We start from the raw sequence: 16992 nt of genomic DNA, 5'->3' as shown, positions 1-16992 counted from the left end.
AAAATATCATGAACTTGTTGCTGTAACTGTTTGATCTTTTCAATAAATTTGTCTGCTTTATCTGCTTCCTTTTCAATATTGAGTGGCTGACTAGATTGCAAGATCGGTAGCACTACATCTATAGGTGCCAATGATTGATACCCAAGACAAACCTCAAATGGATTTCATCCTATAGTAGTGTGGAGTGCACGGTTGTAGCTATGCTGCACATAAGGCAAGCTCTCATCCCATGTGCGTGGGTGTTTGGAGTGGTACATTCAAAGGATATGGATAATCATTCTATTGACTCCCTCTATTTGGCCATCTGTGTGAGGATGGAATGCTGTAGACTTTGTCAACTTCGTGTCCATTCTAGCCCATAATGAAGACCAAAAATTGGTGAGGAACCTGCTATCCTTGTCTGAAATAATGCTTTTTGGCAGCCCAAAGTGAACCCAAACATGTTCTAAAAATAGCTTGGCAGTGTCCTCTGCTGAAATCATTTTTTTAGAGGCCACCATGATAGCCATCTTAGAAAATCTATCCACTATCACATATATACAATCATTTCCCCTTCTGCTACTTGGGAGCCTAGACATAAAATCCATTGAAAGAGAATGCCATGGTTTATTAGGGATAGGTAATGGTAGATAGAGGCCTAATTTATGTTTTGAAGGCTTTGCAATTGCACATGCAACACAAGATTTTATATATAAAATAATATCATGTTCCATTTTTGGCCAATAGAAATACATTTGGAGAATTGTAGTAGTCTTACCAATACCAAAATGTCCTGCCACCTGGCTATAGTGTGCTTCCCATATCAGTTTTTGTCTTTCTTCACTATGGACACATATGTGACCAACATGACAAAGTAATCCATCCTATATATAAAATTGAGGAACATGCTTTCCTTCTAAGACTGCATTGTAAATGTTACAAAAATCAGGATCATTACCATATAGTTGAGCCCAAGTTTCTGTTTCACGGCCATAGAAATCCAACACCATTGTCAAACCTATGAATGGAGGCCTACTCAAATAATCTGCTACTTTATTAGTACTGCCCTTTTTATGACGAATGTTGACGTAAAATTGTTGCAAATACGTTGACCACCTCTGATGCCTACTATTATGCAACTTCCCTTGTGTTTGCAAGAATTGAAGAGGTTTATGATCTGTATGTATCACAGTTTCCTTTCCCAAAATATAGTGCTTCCATTGTTTACAGGCCTGAACAATGGCATACAACTCCTTGTCATAGGTGGGGTACCTTCGAATTGTTTTAGAAAATGCCTCACTATGATATGCAACGGGATGCCCATGTTACATGAGTACAACGCCAAGAGCATAATTTGATGCATATGTTTCTATTTCAAATGATTGTTGTGAATCTAGAAGGACCAATACTGGAGCTGAGTTTTAATTCCTCAAATGCTTTTTGTTTGTCTTGTGTCCATCGAAATTTTGCTTGTGTTCCACCTTTGAGTGACTGATTAAGAGGCCATGATTAATGTGAAAAAGCAAATACAAATCTGTGATAGAATTTGGCTAGACCCAAGAAACTGTGAAGTTCTATGAAATTTTTAGGAGGTGGCCAATCTCTGATTATCTATATCTTTGTAGGGTTCACATGAACACCCTCATGATCAATGATGTACCCTAAGTACTGGATGCTGTGCATACCAAAAGAGCACTTGCCTATGTTGGCACAGAGTTTATGTTTCTGCAAACTCAAGAGTACTTGTTCAACATGTTGCAAATGTTCAGACCATGTTTTACTAAAACTGAGGATATCATCCAAATAAACAACTACAAAATAATCAATGAATGGTCTAAGCACATCATTCATCAACCTCATAAATGTAGTGGGAGCATTTGTAAGGCCAAAAGGCATAACCAGCCATTCAAACAAACCTTCCTTAGACTTGAATGCAGTCTTCCATACATCTGTTGGATCAATTGGTACTTGGTGATATCCAGATTTGAAGTCAATTTTTGTAAAGAATTTAGCACCCTTAAGTTGATCCAAAAGATCATCAATTCGAGGAATTGGGTATCTATTTTTGACAGTAATTTCGTTAAGTGTCTTGTAATCAATACACAGTCTCCATGTCCCATCTTTCTTTCTCGCCAAAATAATAGGGCTGCCACAAGGTGAAGCACTTGGCCTGATATGTCCCTTTTTCAATCAATTCTTGAATTTGTCTCTTAATTTCATCATTTTCCATAACTGAACTCCTATATATTGGTTCATGTGGTAATGGTGTTCTTGGAACTAGATCAATAGAATGTTTGACTTGACAATGTGTTGGGACCCCTGCTGGTGATTTAAGCACACTTTGGTATTCTGTCAAGATTTTATTTATCTTCTTTTGCTGGTCTATTGTTGTGGCCACCTTAGTGTGTGTGTTAAGGACAATTGACTTTTCTTTCTCAGAACGAATCATGAGGAGTACACAAGTTCTAGTTTGAGCAATTAAACGTTTACATTGTTTAGCACTAATTAAAGAAGCAACTTGAGTTGGGCACACCTCTGGTATTCGATATTTCTTTTCACCAATCTTGATTGTGACACTGCGTGGTTTGAATTCATACACCCCATCCCTTCGATACATGTATGGCTGCCCCAACAAAACATCACATGCATCTTAAGGTGCTACATCACAAATTACTTTATCTTTGAATGGTTTGATTGAGTATGATAGGCAACATTGCTGATTTACCTCAATGTCTTTTCCTTCATTAACCCATCCCATAGAGTATGGTTGTGGGTGTCTTGTCATCTTTAAACTTAATCTCTGGGCTGTCTCCATAGAAATTAAGTTCTTTTGGCGACCACTATCAACAATAGAATGTAGAGGCTTTCCATCAACCCACCTCTGTGAATGGAACAATCTCTCTTCATCTTCACATGGAACTACTTTCGGTGTTGCAAGTATGGCATACAGGTCTGCTTCTATCACCAAATCATTGTCAGGAGTTTCTATTGGTGTGGATTCAGGCTCAACTTCATCTCCTTTTATTTTTGTCATCAAGTTTTTAATTCTTTAACACTCCTTTGTGTTATGAGTTGGACTCTTATGTATCTCACACCACATGCCTGTATCTGTTTGTGAATTTTTAGTAGCCCACCATGTATTCTTGGGTGGATTTGAGGGAAGGTCCTTCCCCACCGGTTTTCCTCCAAATTTATTATTGCTTTCACCCCTTGGCTTATTATTTGAAAAATAGTCTCTTTTTCCTTTCTGTTTGAGTTCAATTTTTGTAGCATATTTGTAAGCAGTTGCCAATGTTTCTATATTTAAGAATTCCATTTCATTTTGAATGTATCTATGAAGCCCAATACAATATTTCAAAATTCAATGGTTCTTTGAATCTTCTATACCAAGTTTTACAAAGAGTGCATGGAATGTATTGGTGTGATCTTGTACAGATTGGTCCCTCTTTTGTCGAAGCAATTGCCATTCTATATATCTTTGTTCATATACATCTTCAGGCAAGTATGCTTCTTTCATGTATTCCACAAATTCTGGCCAAGTGGGTTTATTATCAGAGGGTATTTCGAACTCTTCTCCAACTTCACTTTCCTTATTCAACAATCTTGTTTCCCATGCTAGTTTGACATGGATTTCAGCTTTCAAGAGGGCAAATGTTATTTTTTCTGCAGTAGAAAAATGATTTACAAAGAAGTATCGTTCTAACTTGGATAACCAATTATCAACAGTGTCAACATCAACTTTTCCTTCAAAATTTGGGATATCAAAATTCACCTGTACTTTAGAAGGGGGTATTCCCATAGAACGGTGCTACTGAATTGGGCACTTGTTGGGTCTTCAAAATTTCTGAAAACTTACTCATCAAATCTTCTTGTTGCCTAGCCAAAGCCTCTTCCACCATCTTCTTTACAAAGTCTGCCGAATTATCCGACATCTTTGGTTTTGTGCGCTGCAAAGGAAGGTATTCCGACAAATTTTTTCACGGCCAATCCTAATCTTTGATAGAAAGTTCTTTTGTTAGTTGGCATACAAGAGCATTCTCGCTCTGATACCACTGATCTGAATTTAAGAAGTGGGCTGCAAACACGATATCTGGTGAATCAAAATACTTGCGATACTTATGTTCAAGTTTTGAAAAATCTTGCAAAACTCGAAAGAGTTGTATGCAAACCAAAAGCCATCTTATTAATTGAAACTGAAAGAATATATACAATGATGGAATATCAATAGTCACCATAGCCATGAATACGAAATGTTTATGTGGCTATAATAAAAAAACAACAAAATTAAACTAAAACTATTCAAAACTAGGTGTTTAATTACCCCAACTTGTTAGGGTCATAACTTTTGACCTAGAGTTCGGATTTTGAAACCGCTTACACTGTTGGAAAGAAGAACTAAAAATCTAATTTTAGTCCCTAAAACAGTGAGCCTACGACAGCCCAGTCTTAGGAACCGATAAAAGTTTCAGCTTGAAATTTTGAGCAGAAGATCTCTGAAAAGGCCAAATAATAAGATATAGAAAACCTTTTAAAAAATATGAAAAAAATACTTTCAAACATTTGTTCTTCTATATAATCTGGATCATGCTATGTCTCTTATCCTTTATCATGTTATGATGGCCTCTATTGTCCATAGTGAGGTGCCATTCTTTCCCTCGGAAGCTTGGTTGCTGAAACACAGTCTTAAGCACTTTGCGACTCTTCTTTAAGAAGATGTTATGCTACTTCCGAACTTTGCAACTGAGTAATATGTTATTATGTTCATAAAGCCTTTCACATATGATTTGTTGCATTAATATTCTTTAGAATATCCACATTTAGGTGGTGACCTTTCCTTGTATTATGTGTGGTGACCAACTAAAGGGGTCCTACAATAAAATTATTGAATGGTGCAAACGAACCAAAGGTAGTGCTAGGTGGGCCTCACTATTCATTTACATAAGCCACAATTTAATTCAAGGCAGGTGAAATATTGAAGAGCTGTATTAATGCAAGGTGGTGTGCTTTGATTGTTAGCAGCTCTTTGCAAGAAATTCCCAATGCAGCATGTAAATATCTGCCCTTGTGAATGGTATGCTATGATCCAGCATGCAAAGGGATGTGCATAACATTAGTACAGAAGCCTCAATAAAATATGAATCGAACCTTGTATAGGCTGTGATTTAGCCTTCACCTTCCTAAAATAGTAATTATCTTCTTTGCTTTATGGAATTGATACATGATAGATCATAAAATCATCAATATATTGAATAATAACTTTTCCACAATCTATTCTGTTTGTAGTTCTTGTTGATGTTGTAGCTTCAGTTGGATAAAATCCAATCAGACAAATCCATTGAAAGACATAGACATATATTTATAGTTAGTATATGTAAGATATAATATATACTCAAACATATATATATATATATATATATATATATATATATATATATATATATATGTCTTTATATTAATCTCATTATAATCACAACTTTGACCGATGACTTTGTAATAAGGATGACCGAATGCAGAATTAACTATTCGGCTGTTGCTATTGTTAAAGGGCATTAGTTATCGTGTGAAGTCACGATCCACGATGGATTGCGACTCCTTAAAGGAGTCAGGTCCCTTGTGGATCATGACTCCATGATGTGATATATATATATATATATATATACTTGCAGAATCATGGTAACTTGAATAACAGCGAATACATCAGTTATAATCAGTCTTCAAGTTACACAGAGACACTTGGTACTTATTGATGGTGTTAGTAATAACAGCAAGTTAGAACAAAGTTTGATGAGGGTGAAACTAAGTTGGTGAGCTATATCAAATAAATTGAATTATCAAGTAGAAATCAAGTTTACTCATTTCACAAAATCTGATCATTAATTTTATCATGGTATCAGAGCAAGTACCTTCCCTGCCTGTGAGGAAGATAGTGTTGTGGACTATAATGGTTAATGGGTATGCTTGTGATGGAAGAGTAGGGCATGCACTAGACTGTCGTCTCAAGATATGCACAGAAAAGAAAACAATTGAATCATTATATCGCTAAAAAATTCTGTCAGTAATCCGAAACCAATCCACTATGAAACAAATAACTGCGAACATTGATTAGTGATAATAAATGTTACCATGGCCTAGTTAAGATTTATTTTGTTGTGCACTGCAGTGCTTGTATCTACCACCTGCACATCTGCACAAGATGGGCAGGGCCTCATTCATGCCTTCAACACAAGAAAATAAAAAACTTGACCACTTCTAATTCTTCCCTTGCGTATGATTCTCTCTTGCAGTTTTCTGTGGAGAACTTGAGGTTTACAGAACCAGGGGTCCGCAAGCCATAGTTATTGATTATGCCACATAAGAGACAATAAGTGGTAGATTCTGTGCAGTGCTGCATCAAACACGGGTGGCAAATTGTTGTGTGAAGCGGAGGGCACAGCTATGAAGGTCTCTCCACTTCTGATGCTCCCAATTTTGCCAGCATCGACCTCATTAACTTTGACAGTGTTATGGTTGACATGAAGTTCAAAACAGGGTGGGCGGAGGTGGGTGGGATGGTTGGACAATTGTACTCCTCCATTGCAGGCATTACTGCTGACTACGGTTTCCTAGCGGGAGTGTGTCCTATGATGAGCATGGGCAGCCATTTCAGTGATGGCAGAATGAGTTTTTTGTTAAGAAAATATGGGCTCGCTGTTGACAAAATGGTATCATGTATAGGATACAAATATTGAAGTTGTAGCTTGTCGGGCTTGAGGAATTGAAACAGGTGTCAGCGAAACAATGGAATCCTGTCTATAAATCGACAACAAACTTCATTGTAAATCAGATGAAAAAAAAGGAGTTTAATATTATTAGTTGACAGGTTTTGCTTTATATTAAAACAATGTTAAAATAAACATTTTCGGGACTTTGTTATACATATGATTAAGAGTTAACTCACCAAAGAACAGTTGTAACTATATCTGGCTATAATGGATTGGATAGTCTATATATATTCCTTTGTTCAATGTGAAGAAGAGAGGAGTAGCATAAACAGGACAAAATACATAGAATGGCATCATGCATCGACCTCTCCTATATGCACAAAAGAAATATAACAGAGAAAGTTGTAGATTTGTGAAGAGAAATTTGAAACTGTAGGGCAAGCTGCATATGTGCGAGAGGAAGCTTAGATTTGGACTTTCCATTACCCTTCACAATTTGTTCGTCTCATTTGAAGGGTAGAGTCGATCGATTGAATAAAGAAACACACCATTGTGAACATGGCAGAGCACTTCGTGTATTGTGTAAGAGGCGTTCTATGACATAAATAGAGTAGAGTGGTGATATATTTCTTGAGGGCTGCGTGAAGATATTGTGGTCCATCGCAAGAGCATGCCAAGCATGAATGAGGGAAGTAGAGTCTTAGCAATGAAAATATATCGAGTCTCGATGAGAAGACGAAGTATGAGTGATCCAAGTGCTTCATGAAAAGTTGCCATTTTTAGAGATACTACCTCTAAAGGATATTAATCTCTTATTTGTATCCATGTATGCACTATTAGAGTCATTTGCCTTGTAATGGTTTTTGTTTTCTTTGGACCATGGGGATGATCTTGTAGGAAAAGGAGAATAGTGCATTAGGAATGTTACTCAGGCACTTGTGTAGGTGATCACTTGTGTAGGTGATGGTACATTTGAGATTATGAAACAATCTCGAGGTAAAGGGGGCTCTTCCATTGAATGGGAGTTTACTACAAGGAGATCTTGTTCAAACCTCAAGATGGTCATGGCAATAGGTCCAAGGTAGTATGGAACTAGCAATTTCAGCCACATATGAGTCATGTCAGATAGTATGGGACTCTTGAAGCAAGATATATTTGATGATTGGGATGATGAGTATACTTCTATATCAAGAGAGACCCTTACATTTATAAGAAGCAATCTGGATGAAGAGAGGAAGCAGATAGAGGATATGATTTAGTTCACTTTTGAGGGTCTTGATCATATTTATTCATAGGGAGTAGACCATGTCGAAATAGATTCTCTAGTGATCATAAAACTGTAGCAGTCAGAAGACTATGGTTCATGAGATGAAGTTTCATGCCTTCTGCCAAAGTGAAGTTTGTGCATTATTAAAGACAGACTTAGAGTTATTGAGCAAAGCCTTTATTGAGAGGGAGTATCAACATCAGTGATTACTTGCGATGTACCTTAATGTAGAGAGAAGGTTGAGGTGAAGGCCTCATTCCACCATCTAAGAATATCCATGGTGGATTCACCCTCAGTCGAGATGAAGTATGTCAGTACAGATAATTAGACAACAAACATCCTCTCCAAACCTCTTGCAAAAACGAAGGTGGAACACTTCCAAAGCAAACTTGGTACGATTGTAATTACTGAGAATGAATCTCAACATCCTTGATTATTGTACTAATGAAACTATTATTAATCATGAGTGCTATCTCATGACTATTTGGGCCTTGTGTACACCATGAGGAAGTAACGACTTCCAAATGATTATTATTTGTATTTGTAATATTTCTTGAAAGGGGACAATCTTACAATAACTTATTCTTCAGCTGTGATGGATATCTTATGATGTCTAAGTAGATCATGATAGATTTATCTTGTAAATCAATCAACTAAGAGATAGATATCGCCACATAGATATTTATGAGATGTATTGTATAGACATGTCATGGTGGATTAACATCCTTAAATAGACCATGGATATAATGTTCCTATGGTTAGTATCATTGAGGGTATGTGTGCACGCACCTTATGGACATTTTGAGTATTTGGTGAACATTATGTGACTTGATATTCTAAGGCCATTAATCGGAGTACTTGGTGAATATCACGCGACTTGATATTCCGAGGCCGTTACTCCTGATATCATGAGATGATCTCTAAATGGTGATTATCTTCTGATCAAAGATATTCTTAAATATGCCATTCTTGATATTATGTTGAGGTAATATCCAATTATCCTCCTTGGCAAAGGAGTGTTGATGTTTGTAGCTTTAGATGGATAAAATCCAATGAGACAAATCCATTGAAAAACATGCACGCATGCACACACACAGAGTTAGTATACGTGAGATAGAATACACACACACACACACACACATTTTCCCAATGAAACATTATTTATGTAAATTGTGGAGAAATTAATATAATAAAGAAATGTGTATACAAACAGACACACATTTATATAAATAGCAGTCTTTATAGTAATCTCATTATAATCACAACTTTGACTGATACTTTGTAATAAAGATGACTGAATGCAGAATTAACTAATAGGCTGTCCTTATTGTTAAAAGGCATTAGTTATCATGTCAAGTCATGATCCATGATGGATTGCACTTCTTTAAGGAGTTGTGATCCCTTGTGGATCATGACTTGACGATGTGATATATATACTTGCAGAATCATGGTAAATTGGATAACAACGAACACATCAGTTATGATCAGTCTTCAAGCTTTTTTAAGTTACACAGAGACACACAGTACATATTGATGGTATCAGTAATAACGGCAAGTTAGAACGGAGATTGATAATGGTAAAACCAAGTTGGTAAAACTATATCAAATAAATTGAATTATCAAGTAGAAATCAAGTTTACTCATTTCACATAATCTGATCATTAATTTTAGCAATTCTCAATGGATGTCTCTTCGCACTTTTTTTGGCCTGCAATTCCTTTACAAATTTGTTATTTTTAAAATTGGCAGACATTGGAAAGATATATCGCTTAAACTCAGTCTTTTACTCCACACATTCAGCACAAATTTGAATTCTGAGTAAATCCATCTCTGACCTTTTTTCCACACTGAGCTCAACTCATTAAATGAATCACACAGTATTGATTAGAGAGGAATCTTTCACCATCAAAACCAATCTTTCCTTGGGGTTTTGTCCAAGGCAGAAGAGAAGAACAATGTTCAGTCTCACAAAGAAAATGAGTCATGTCAAATATTCCGAATCAGCTCCTCTTCCAATTTCCCCTTTTTGAGCACTTTTGGAACTCATCAAAATTAATAATTAAAATCACCTTTAATAACAATCCTTCAGCTCCATAAAAGTGACATTTTTTTGTTATTTACTATTCCGAGCACTTAAATCACTTAAATTCACCTTTATAAATGATTAATATAGGTCGTCTTTTAATTTACCATTGACAACTTAAATGCTAATTATTTAATACTTAAAAAATATATAAAATTTTAAAAATAAAGTGAATTTTGATTTCACCAATATACTTTGAAGCTCACATAATATCCAACTTAATGAAGTTCTTACTTTCCAAAAATAGAATCCTTCTCCAAGAAGTGATACACATTCAGCACAAATCTAAATTTTGAGTAAATCCACCTTTGGATCTTTTTTGCGCACGCGCTGATTTTTTTATAAATAGAAACATCTCTGAAAAAGAGACTTAGAAATGTAATAATTTGTAAAATGAATCGCACTATATATACTTCAGGGATCCATTGATGAACAGGAACTAAAGAAAGCTTGAATGCAATTCCTACCATTATAAATGAATCACATAGTATTGACTAGGGAGGAATCTTTGACCATCAAAACTGATCTTACCTTAGGGTTTTGTCCATGGCAGAAGAGATGAACAATGTTCAGCCTCGCAAACAAAATAGAGTTGAATGAAATATTCCGAATCAGCTTCTTCTCCTCCAATTTCCCTTTTACGAGCACTTTTGAAACTCATCAAAATTTATAATTAAAATCACCTTAAGTTATAAAATAACAATCCTTCAGCTCCATAAAGGTGACATTTTATTATTATTTACTATTTCAAGCCCTTAAATCACATGAGTTCACCTCTATAAATAATTAATATAGGTCTTCGTTTAATTTACCATTGATAACTTAAATATTACTTATTTAACATTTTATAAAATATAAAAAATATCTCTGAAGTGAATTTTGATTTCACTAACATTCTTTGCAGCTCATATAATTTCCAACTTAATGAAGTTGATGCTTTCTAAAAATAGAATCCTTCTCCAAGGATTGTCAAAGGCACCCAAAATGTTGAATCTACTTCCAAAAGAGCCAGTGGATTCAACTTGATCTCCTCAACACATGACCACTATCTAAAATCCATACTGAGATGTTGGAAAGGCTTTAGAATGGAGACATTACACTATCTTTGTTTCCTATTACAATATACGTTAACCTGTTCGGAGGGAAAACCAAAAGAAAATAACACACTGTTTGGATTGAAATTTGGAATCTGTGAAGAGTGATAACAAGAACATGGGGCCTAGATTGGGTGGAAAAATAAATTGGGTGACTATGGTGTAGGGATCACAACTATTGTGTCCAAAGCACACAAATTTGGCATAGAAACCAAAAGGTGGATATGGGAAAGGGGGTTATGAAAAGAGAACATATACCGTGTGATTTTATTACATGCCATTTGAAGCGGTCTTGTTACATTTTGATGCCATAGGATTCAATCACTAAAAAGAGAAATATGTAGAGTAAAATGTTGCCGAAGCACCAGAGTGTATAACAGTATTAAGTGGGAGCAAGAATCAATAATATTTCCTCCAGGAATGTGTAACAAACAAGCTGTGAACTTCATCCCCCATACATATAAACACACATGCAGGAGGAAGTAGGAATAAAGAAGTGGGGTATAGCAAATATATAAAGTCCATTTTTGGTCCAATTCAACATCTTTGGAAACCTTCAACTTTCTTGGAAAGTGCCAATGTTATGGGGAAGGTATTTTGACCAATTTTAACACTTGGAATCGCCTTGGACTGGCAAGATAATTTTTAACTTGGATTCAGCATCCAGACTCGGCAAGACCCAACAAATTAACAAAACCATGAAATATAAAAATATTTAAAGATTCAAACATTGTTTCATGCACCCTTTAATAAAGAAACTTTGTAGACACAGTAGAGTCACCTGCAAAGTAGTCTTCATCTAGTTACCAAAATTTAGGCAACAAGGTACAACCAATACTACTTTTGTAAATAATTTACTCTATATCAAGCATCTCCTTGGTCAGCATTACAGATAACCATTCCAACTCAATAGTTCTGCCATGCATAGTTGCAACAATCTGTAAACAATCACGACAAATTGTCATTGATTAGCAGTCTAGTCTGCTACCAATTTATAGCAGTGTGTTAAGATGTTTGACTATGTACTCACTGCAAATTTGAATAGAGGATGTAGATTGGCAGCACTGGATTTCTTAGTCCGTTGACAGGGAGAAAATATACAAGATTTGAATAGGTGTTAATGTGGATACATAATTCTAGATTTCTATTGGACTTCGTTTTTTATTGTTGCACCAAAGGTATCCCCACGACCCAGCCCAACACCCAACCTGTCTTACCTTGGACTTACTGCCAAGTTGGGGTTGGAAAGGCAAGAATAATCCTTCAGGGATGTTCTCCACCCACAAGCCAGGTGCATTAGGTTAGTCCAGGCTTTAGAGTCAAGCTCAAGACCACTAGGGAGCAAACCCAAGGTCCAAGCCAAGACATTGTTATTGACAGTTGTATTATGCTATTCAGTTTAAAAAATCAGAAGACAAATTTCTCTCATGTATTTCTAAGTTAGTGATTATTTCTATGTAAATATAACAAAGCCCTCAAATTAGTTAATTGGTAGACAACCATTATTCATCGTCCATGATGGATTAGTTAAGTTTAACTCTTAAAACATGAATGGTTGAATTCTTAATTAGTTATATTTTATTCTTACTATTTGAGTGGTATCATTAAAAGTCAGAATACAGTGAAGCTTTGTTCAACTTTTCTGGTTTTTATTTGTACTTTTAAAATGTCTACATGACTTGAAGGGTCTTATCTTGGACCATGCTGACTATTTTTAATGATGCTTTTCTGCAGGTTTGTGTTTCCACTACGAATCGGAACTTTCCTGGGAGAATGGGTCATAAAGAAGGTCAAATCTATTTGGCTTCTCCATACACAGCAGCAGCATCAGCTCTCACTGGATTTGTTACTGATCCAAGAGATTTCCTTTAAATATAAATGAAATCTTTATAATTCAGATGAGTTTAATGTGTTTCAGCTGCAGGATAAAATTTTAAGATGACTAGTCTTTAATATGGAAATCAAAATGATATTTATTTATATACTGCGACAATTGTTATGACAGTATTGTAGTATTCATCTTATATGTGTTCCTGACTCTTTCAATGGCTATTAAATTCTGCATTTGCTTTCTTTTTTTCATTTATCTCACTTGTAAGGTGTAGATTCATCTGCAGACTTGATGCTTATATTACGCTTGGTGGGTTTTCCCAAAAGCTTCTAAGACTTTTGACTGGTGGGGGCTAATTCTGTCAAGAGCTTGTTTATATTCTGCAACTTTTGTGGATAGTTGAATTTGTATCAACACAATTTCCCCTCTCTTGTCCCCAGGTCCTACACTAAGAACATAATATCAACTAAGAAAGGAGTGACTGCAATTGACAATTAACATGCCCTTAATATCATTAGATAGGTTTCCTTTTTGAAATATATTTACCATGATATATTATTCAGCATATGACTATGTTCCTGCTAAAAATAGACTTAACCAAGATCTTAAATATCTAAACAAGAGTATGCAAACATTCTTGTCCCAATATAATCATGAATAAGATTTAGGTCTATCACTAATGAAAGCGTGGAAAATCATTTGCCAATGGTACTAATGAACAATGTGAAAAAATGCTCATGCATAAACAGAATCATGCCTTTTCCATGAAAAACTGATTAAGATAAATCTTGAAAGTGTTTGTTGGTTGTGGCTAGTTACTTACCTTTGAGAGCAACATAGAGTTGGGTTTTAATGATTAATACTTATATTGAAAATTTCCAAATTTTCTACCATTCTAAAGCTAAAGAGTAAAGTAACTCTTTTCTTATGAGGGCTTGTTATTCTTTGATACCGTGAGCACATAACGGACATCTTGAAAACTGACACAACAGAAAAAAGCAATATGCATTTGAACAAGACCAGAGCACATCACATATAATAGGAAACAAAATATAAAAAGATTTTGAAATGCACACTGTGTGCTCTTCAGCTACTGGAGCATTCATTTTGTTCACTCGTTTTAAAATAAATGAAAGATTATTTGCAATGAGGGGTAAACCCATGAAACATTCCGTGCGAAGTTCCTTAATTTGGCACATCGATGCTTTCATCTCTTAGTAATGGTTGGGGTTAGCATCGGACTTATTCACGAGGTGTGGGATTACTAAAATTGCGAAATAGAAAAAGCAAGTTTAAGAACAAAGAAAACCTTTCTGTGGGCTTCCTAAAGAGGTCATATGCCAATTGGGCAGCAGGCATGGCCAATGCTGAAATCACCCAACTTTGATTTAATGATTTTTGTATCTCTATGATGCTAATACATCAATTAGAATAGCATATTAGAAGACAATCAAGATGATATAACTTCAGAAAACCTATGTGGTATTATTGCCTAAAAAGCATATTGATAGTGGGTAAGTTGTCGGTCTTCTTAAGTTGGTGGGTATTGATTTTGGTTCAAAGTTTTATTGAAACATTCTCGGGAGCATCAGTTTTATCGAAACGGATTTCTAACAATTGTATTGTTCCAAGTGTTTAGATACATACAATACTTTTCTTCCCGAGTGCAAGTCCAAAATTCAGATAGCATTTCTCATGTCAAAGATTTTTAATATTCTTGGAGAGAACCCACATTTCTCATCTCAAAGTTTTTCAACATCCTTGGAGAGAACCCACATTTCTCATCTCAAAGTTTTTCAACATTAGATAGAACCAACTTTCTTGAGACCTTGTGATGTGCGGATAAAAGTTTTTGTAAAAATAATTAGTTGTCTTGGTTGATATCATATTACAAAGGCAATTTATGTTTTTTTGTCTTATTTATAATAAGGGTTGTTTTTGTAAGCATTTAAAAAAGAGGCAGGAAATGTTAGCATAGGCAGAGTCGGGAATGTATCTTGATCCAGTGTCGGGAATCTTTCCTTATTTTTTCTCTAGTATGTCTCCTCAAATGGGGAAATGGGGGCAGTATTATTGGATCTATGTATTGATAGAGATTGGTAAGAGGGAGATAAGCCTTGAGATAGGGTAGTTACAAATTGTTACTTGAGACAGGGGAGATAAGTACGCACAAGAGTATTTACTTTTCTCTAGTTCTAGTAGTTCTCACGGATAAGGCATGTGCTTTGGGAAGGCACGCTTCCATTGAATTCAACCTTACCTTACCTTTTACCTTGTACACACCTATTACTCTAGAATTAGATTGCCGACACACCTATTCGTCTAGAAAGTGACATTTAATAAAAAGTTGTTGAAAAGTCACTTTATTTTATTGTTGAGAAAAGTGACCTTAAGATATTATCCCGTTGCTCTCACCGTGCCGTAAGGATATTGAGGTTGAGATTTAGATCTCTTAACATAGATGTGTGAAAGTTATACTGCCATAAGGTTTTCCTTCCTTGTATGCTAAAGTCAAAAGTAATATTGTCTCCAAATTCGGTATTGCTCCCTGAATTCTTGCATAACAAATATTTCACGAGATTACTAAAAATTAAAAAGGAACAACAATGAAATATCTTAAAATGGTTACTACCATAGAGCATCAAATATCTCCTATAGTCCTATTAGTTGTTAAGATTGCAGAAATAGTTCATGTTCCCTTGGCCTTGTTCCATTAAATAGATCCAACATTGTTACAAAAATACTATCCTCATTTTATAAGGGCGATATTCAATGATGACATGAAAATGATAGTAGTTGCTATAATGATAGTAATGGATAGAACAAAGCAGCGCTTCTATTTACATTGTAAAATTTTCAGCTACAGTTGCACAAAGATTAGGCTTGGAATAAAATGTAAAGCATCAAGTAAAATTAAGTAAATCTCCTATATCATAATAATGTACAATCTGCATCTATACAATCTTTAAACTACCATTAGAAACACAAACTTACAGTGAACAATAAAGGACAAAGAATATACCTTACAGTTATCAATAAAGGACCAGGGAAGATTATCATTGGCTTAAAGCAGAAATTAATATCTGATTGAAGTAAAAGATGATGCATAAATAAGTCATTGATCAAAACTAAAGCTTTGTTAGTGCAATTATATAGAGAAGATTATCATTGGTTTAAGCTGAATTTAAGAGATCTGATTGAAGTAAAAAATCTTGATCCATAAATAAGTCATTGATCAAAACTTAAGCTTGGTTGGTGTAATTGTATAGAGAAGATTATCATTGGTTTAAGCAGAAATTAACATATATGATTGAAGCAAAAAGCAATGATCCATAAATAAGTCATTGATCAAAACTAAAGCTTGGTTGGTAAATTTATATAAAGTATAGAAGAGAATGCGCGAGGCAAGGAAATTGTGGACATCATTGAACAATAATTGTCATAGTGCTAAATGAAGAACTTCCTTTAAAACCAAAGATGATGATTAGGATTAATTTGCACGAGTTCTCCCAACCAAACTACTCAAACAATGAGCAAAATGGCAAAAAAGACAAAACATATGTTAGTTGAAGATACATAAGATAATAGTTCGCATGAGTGTCCCAATGACACTACTCAACCACGGAAAACCAATCTACTAGTTGAAAATATAGGTGATAGTAGTGTAAATAATTGATCAATAGTGGAAGTAAAGGACAAATGAAAGCATAAGCAATCACATGAAAGAGTGAATTCAGTGACTCAAAACAAGATGTCAATAATAGAAAAAGAAAGGAAAGGTCCTTTATAGTCCTTGAGACTCGCGATATATTTTTGGATCTACATATGTTAACAATGATGTGAGACTACCTTGTACCGCTTACACGAGGAACCTAAATGTGCTGCAAATGAACATGCACACCCTACTCCCATGTGGGATTTGAACTTGTGAACTCTCTTTCAAGAGCACTAGTTGTCCACCACTAGGCCAAGTTAGGTTGTGTAATAACATCGATATTGCTCAACCTAAATGTATGTAGGCTAAAAGAATATAGTTT

General features: G+C 35.2%; 1 protein-coding gene across 1 annotated transcript in view; it reads left to right on the top strand.

The window, feature by feature from the left end:
- IIL1 (isopropyl malate isomerase large subunit 1) overlaps positions 1–13206 on the top strand; it is a 156312-nt gene extending 143106 nt beyond the window's left edge. Inside the window, exon 15 of the mRNA XM_089798347.1 lies at positions 12859–13206. Within this exon, the coding sequence (XP_089654473.1) occupies positions 12859–12996 (138 nt within the window). The 3' untranslated portion in view covers positions 12997–13206. The remainder of the gene's footprint in view (positions 1–12858) is intronic.
- The last annotated feature ends 3786 nt before the right edge of the window (positions 13207–16992 follow it).

The sequence above is a fragment of the Cupressus sempervirens genome, chromosome 8 (genome assembly GCF_028749045.1).
Source record: "Cupressus sempervirens isolate cs-2001-9-10 chromosome 8, ASM2874904v1, whole genome shotgun sequence".
Classification (NCBI taxonomy): domain Eukaryota; kingdom Viridiplantae; phylum Streptophyta; class Pinopsida; order Cupressales; family Cupressaceae; genus Cupressus; species Cupressus sempervirens.
Note: the sequence above shows the minus strand (reverse complement) of the source record. Positions and strands in the feature narration are given on the sequence as shown.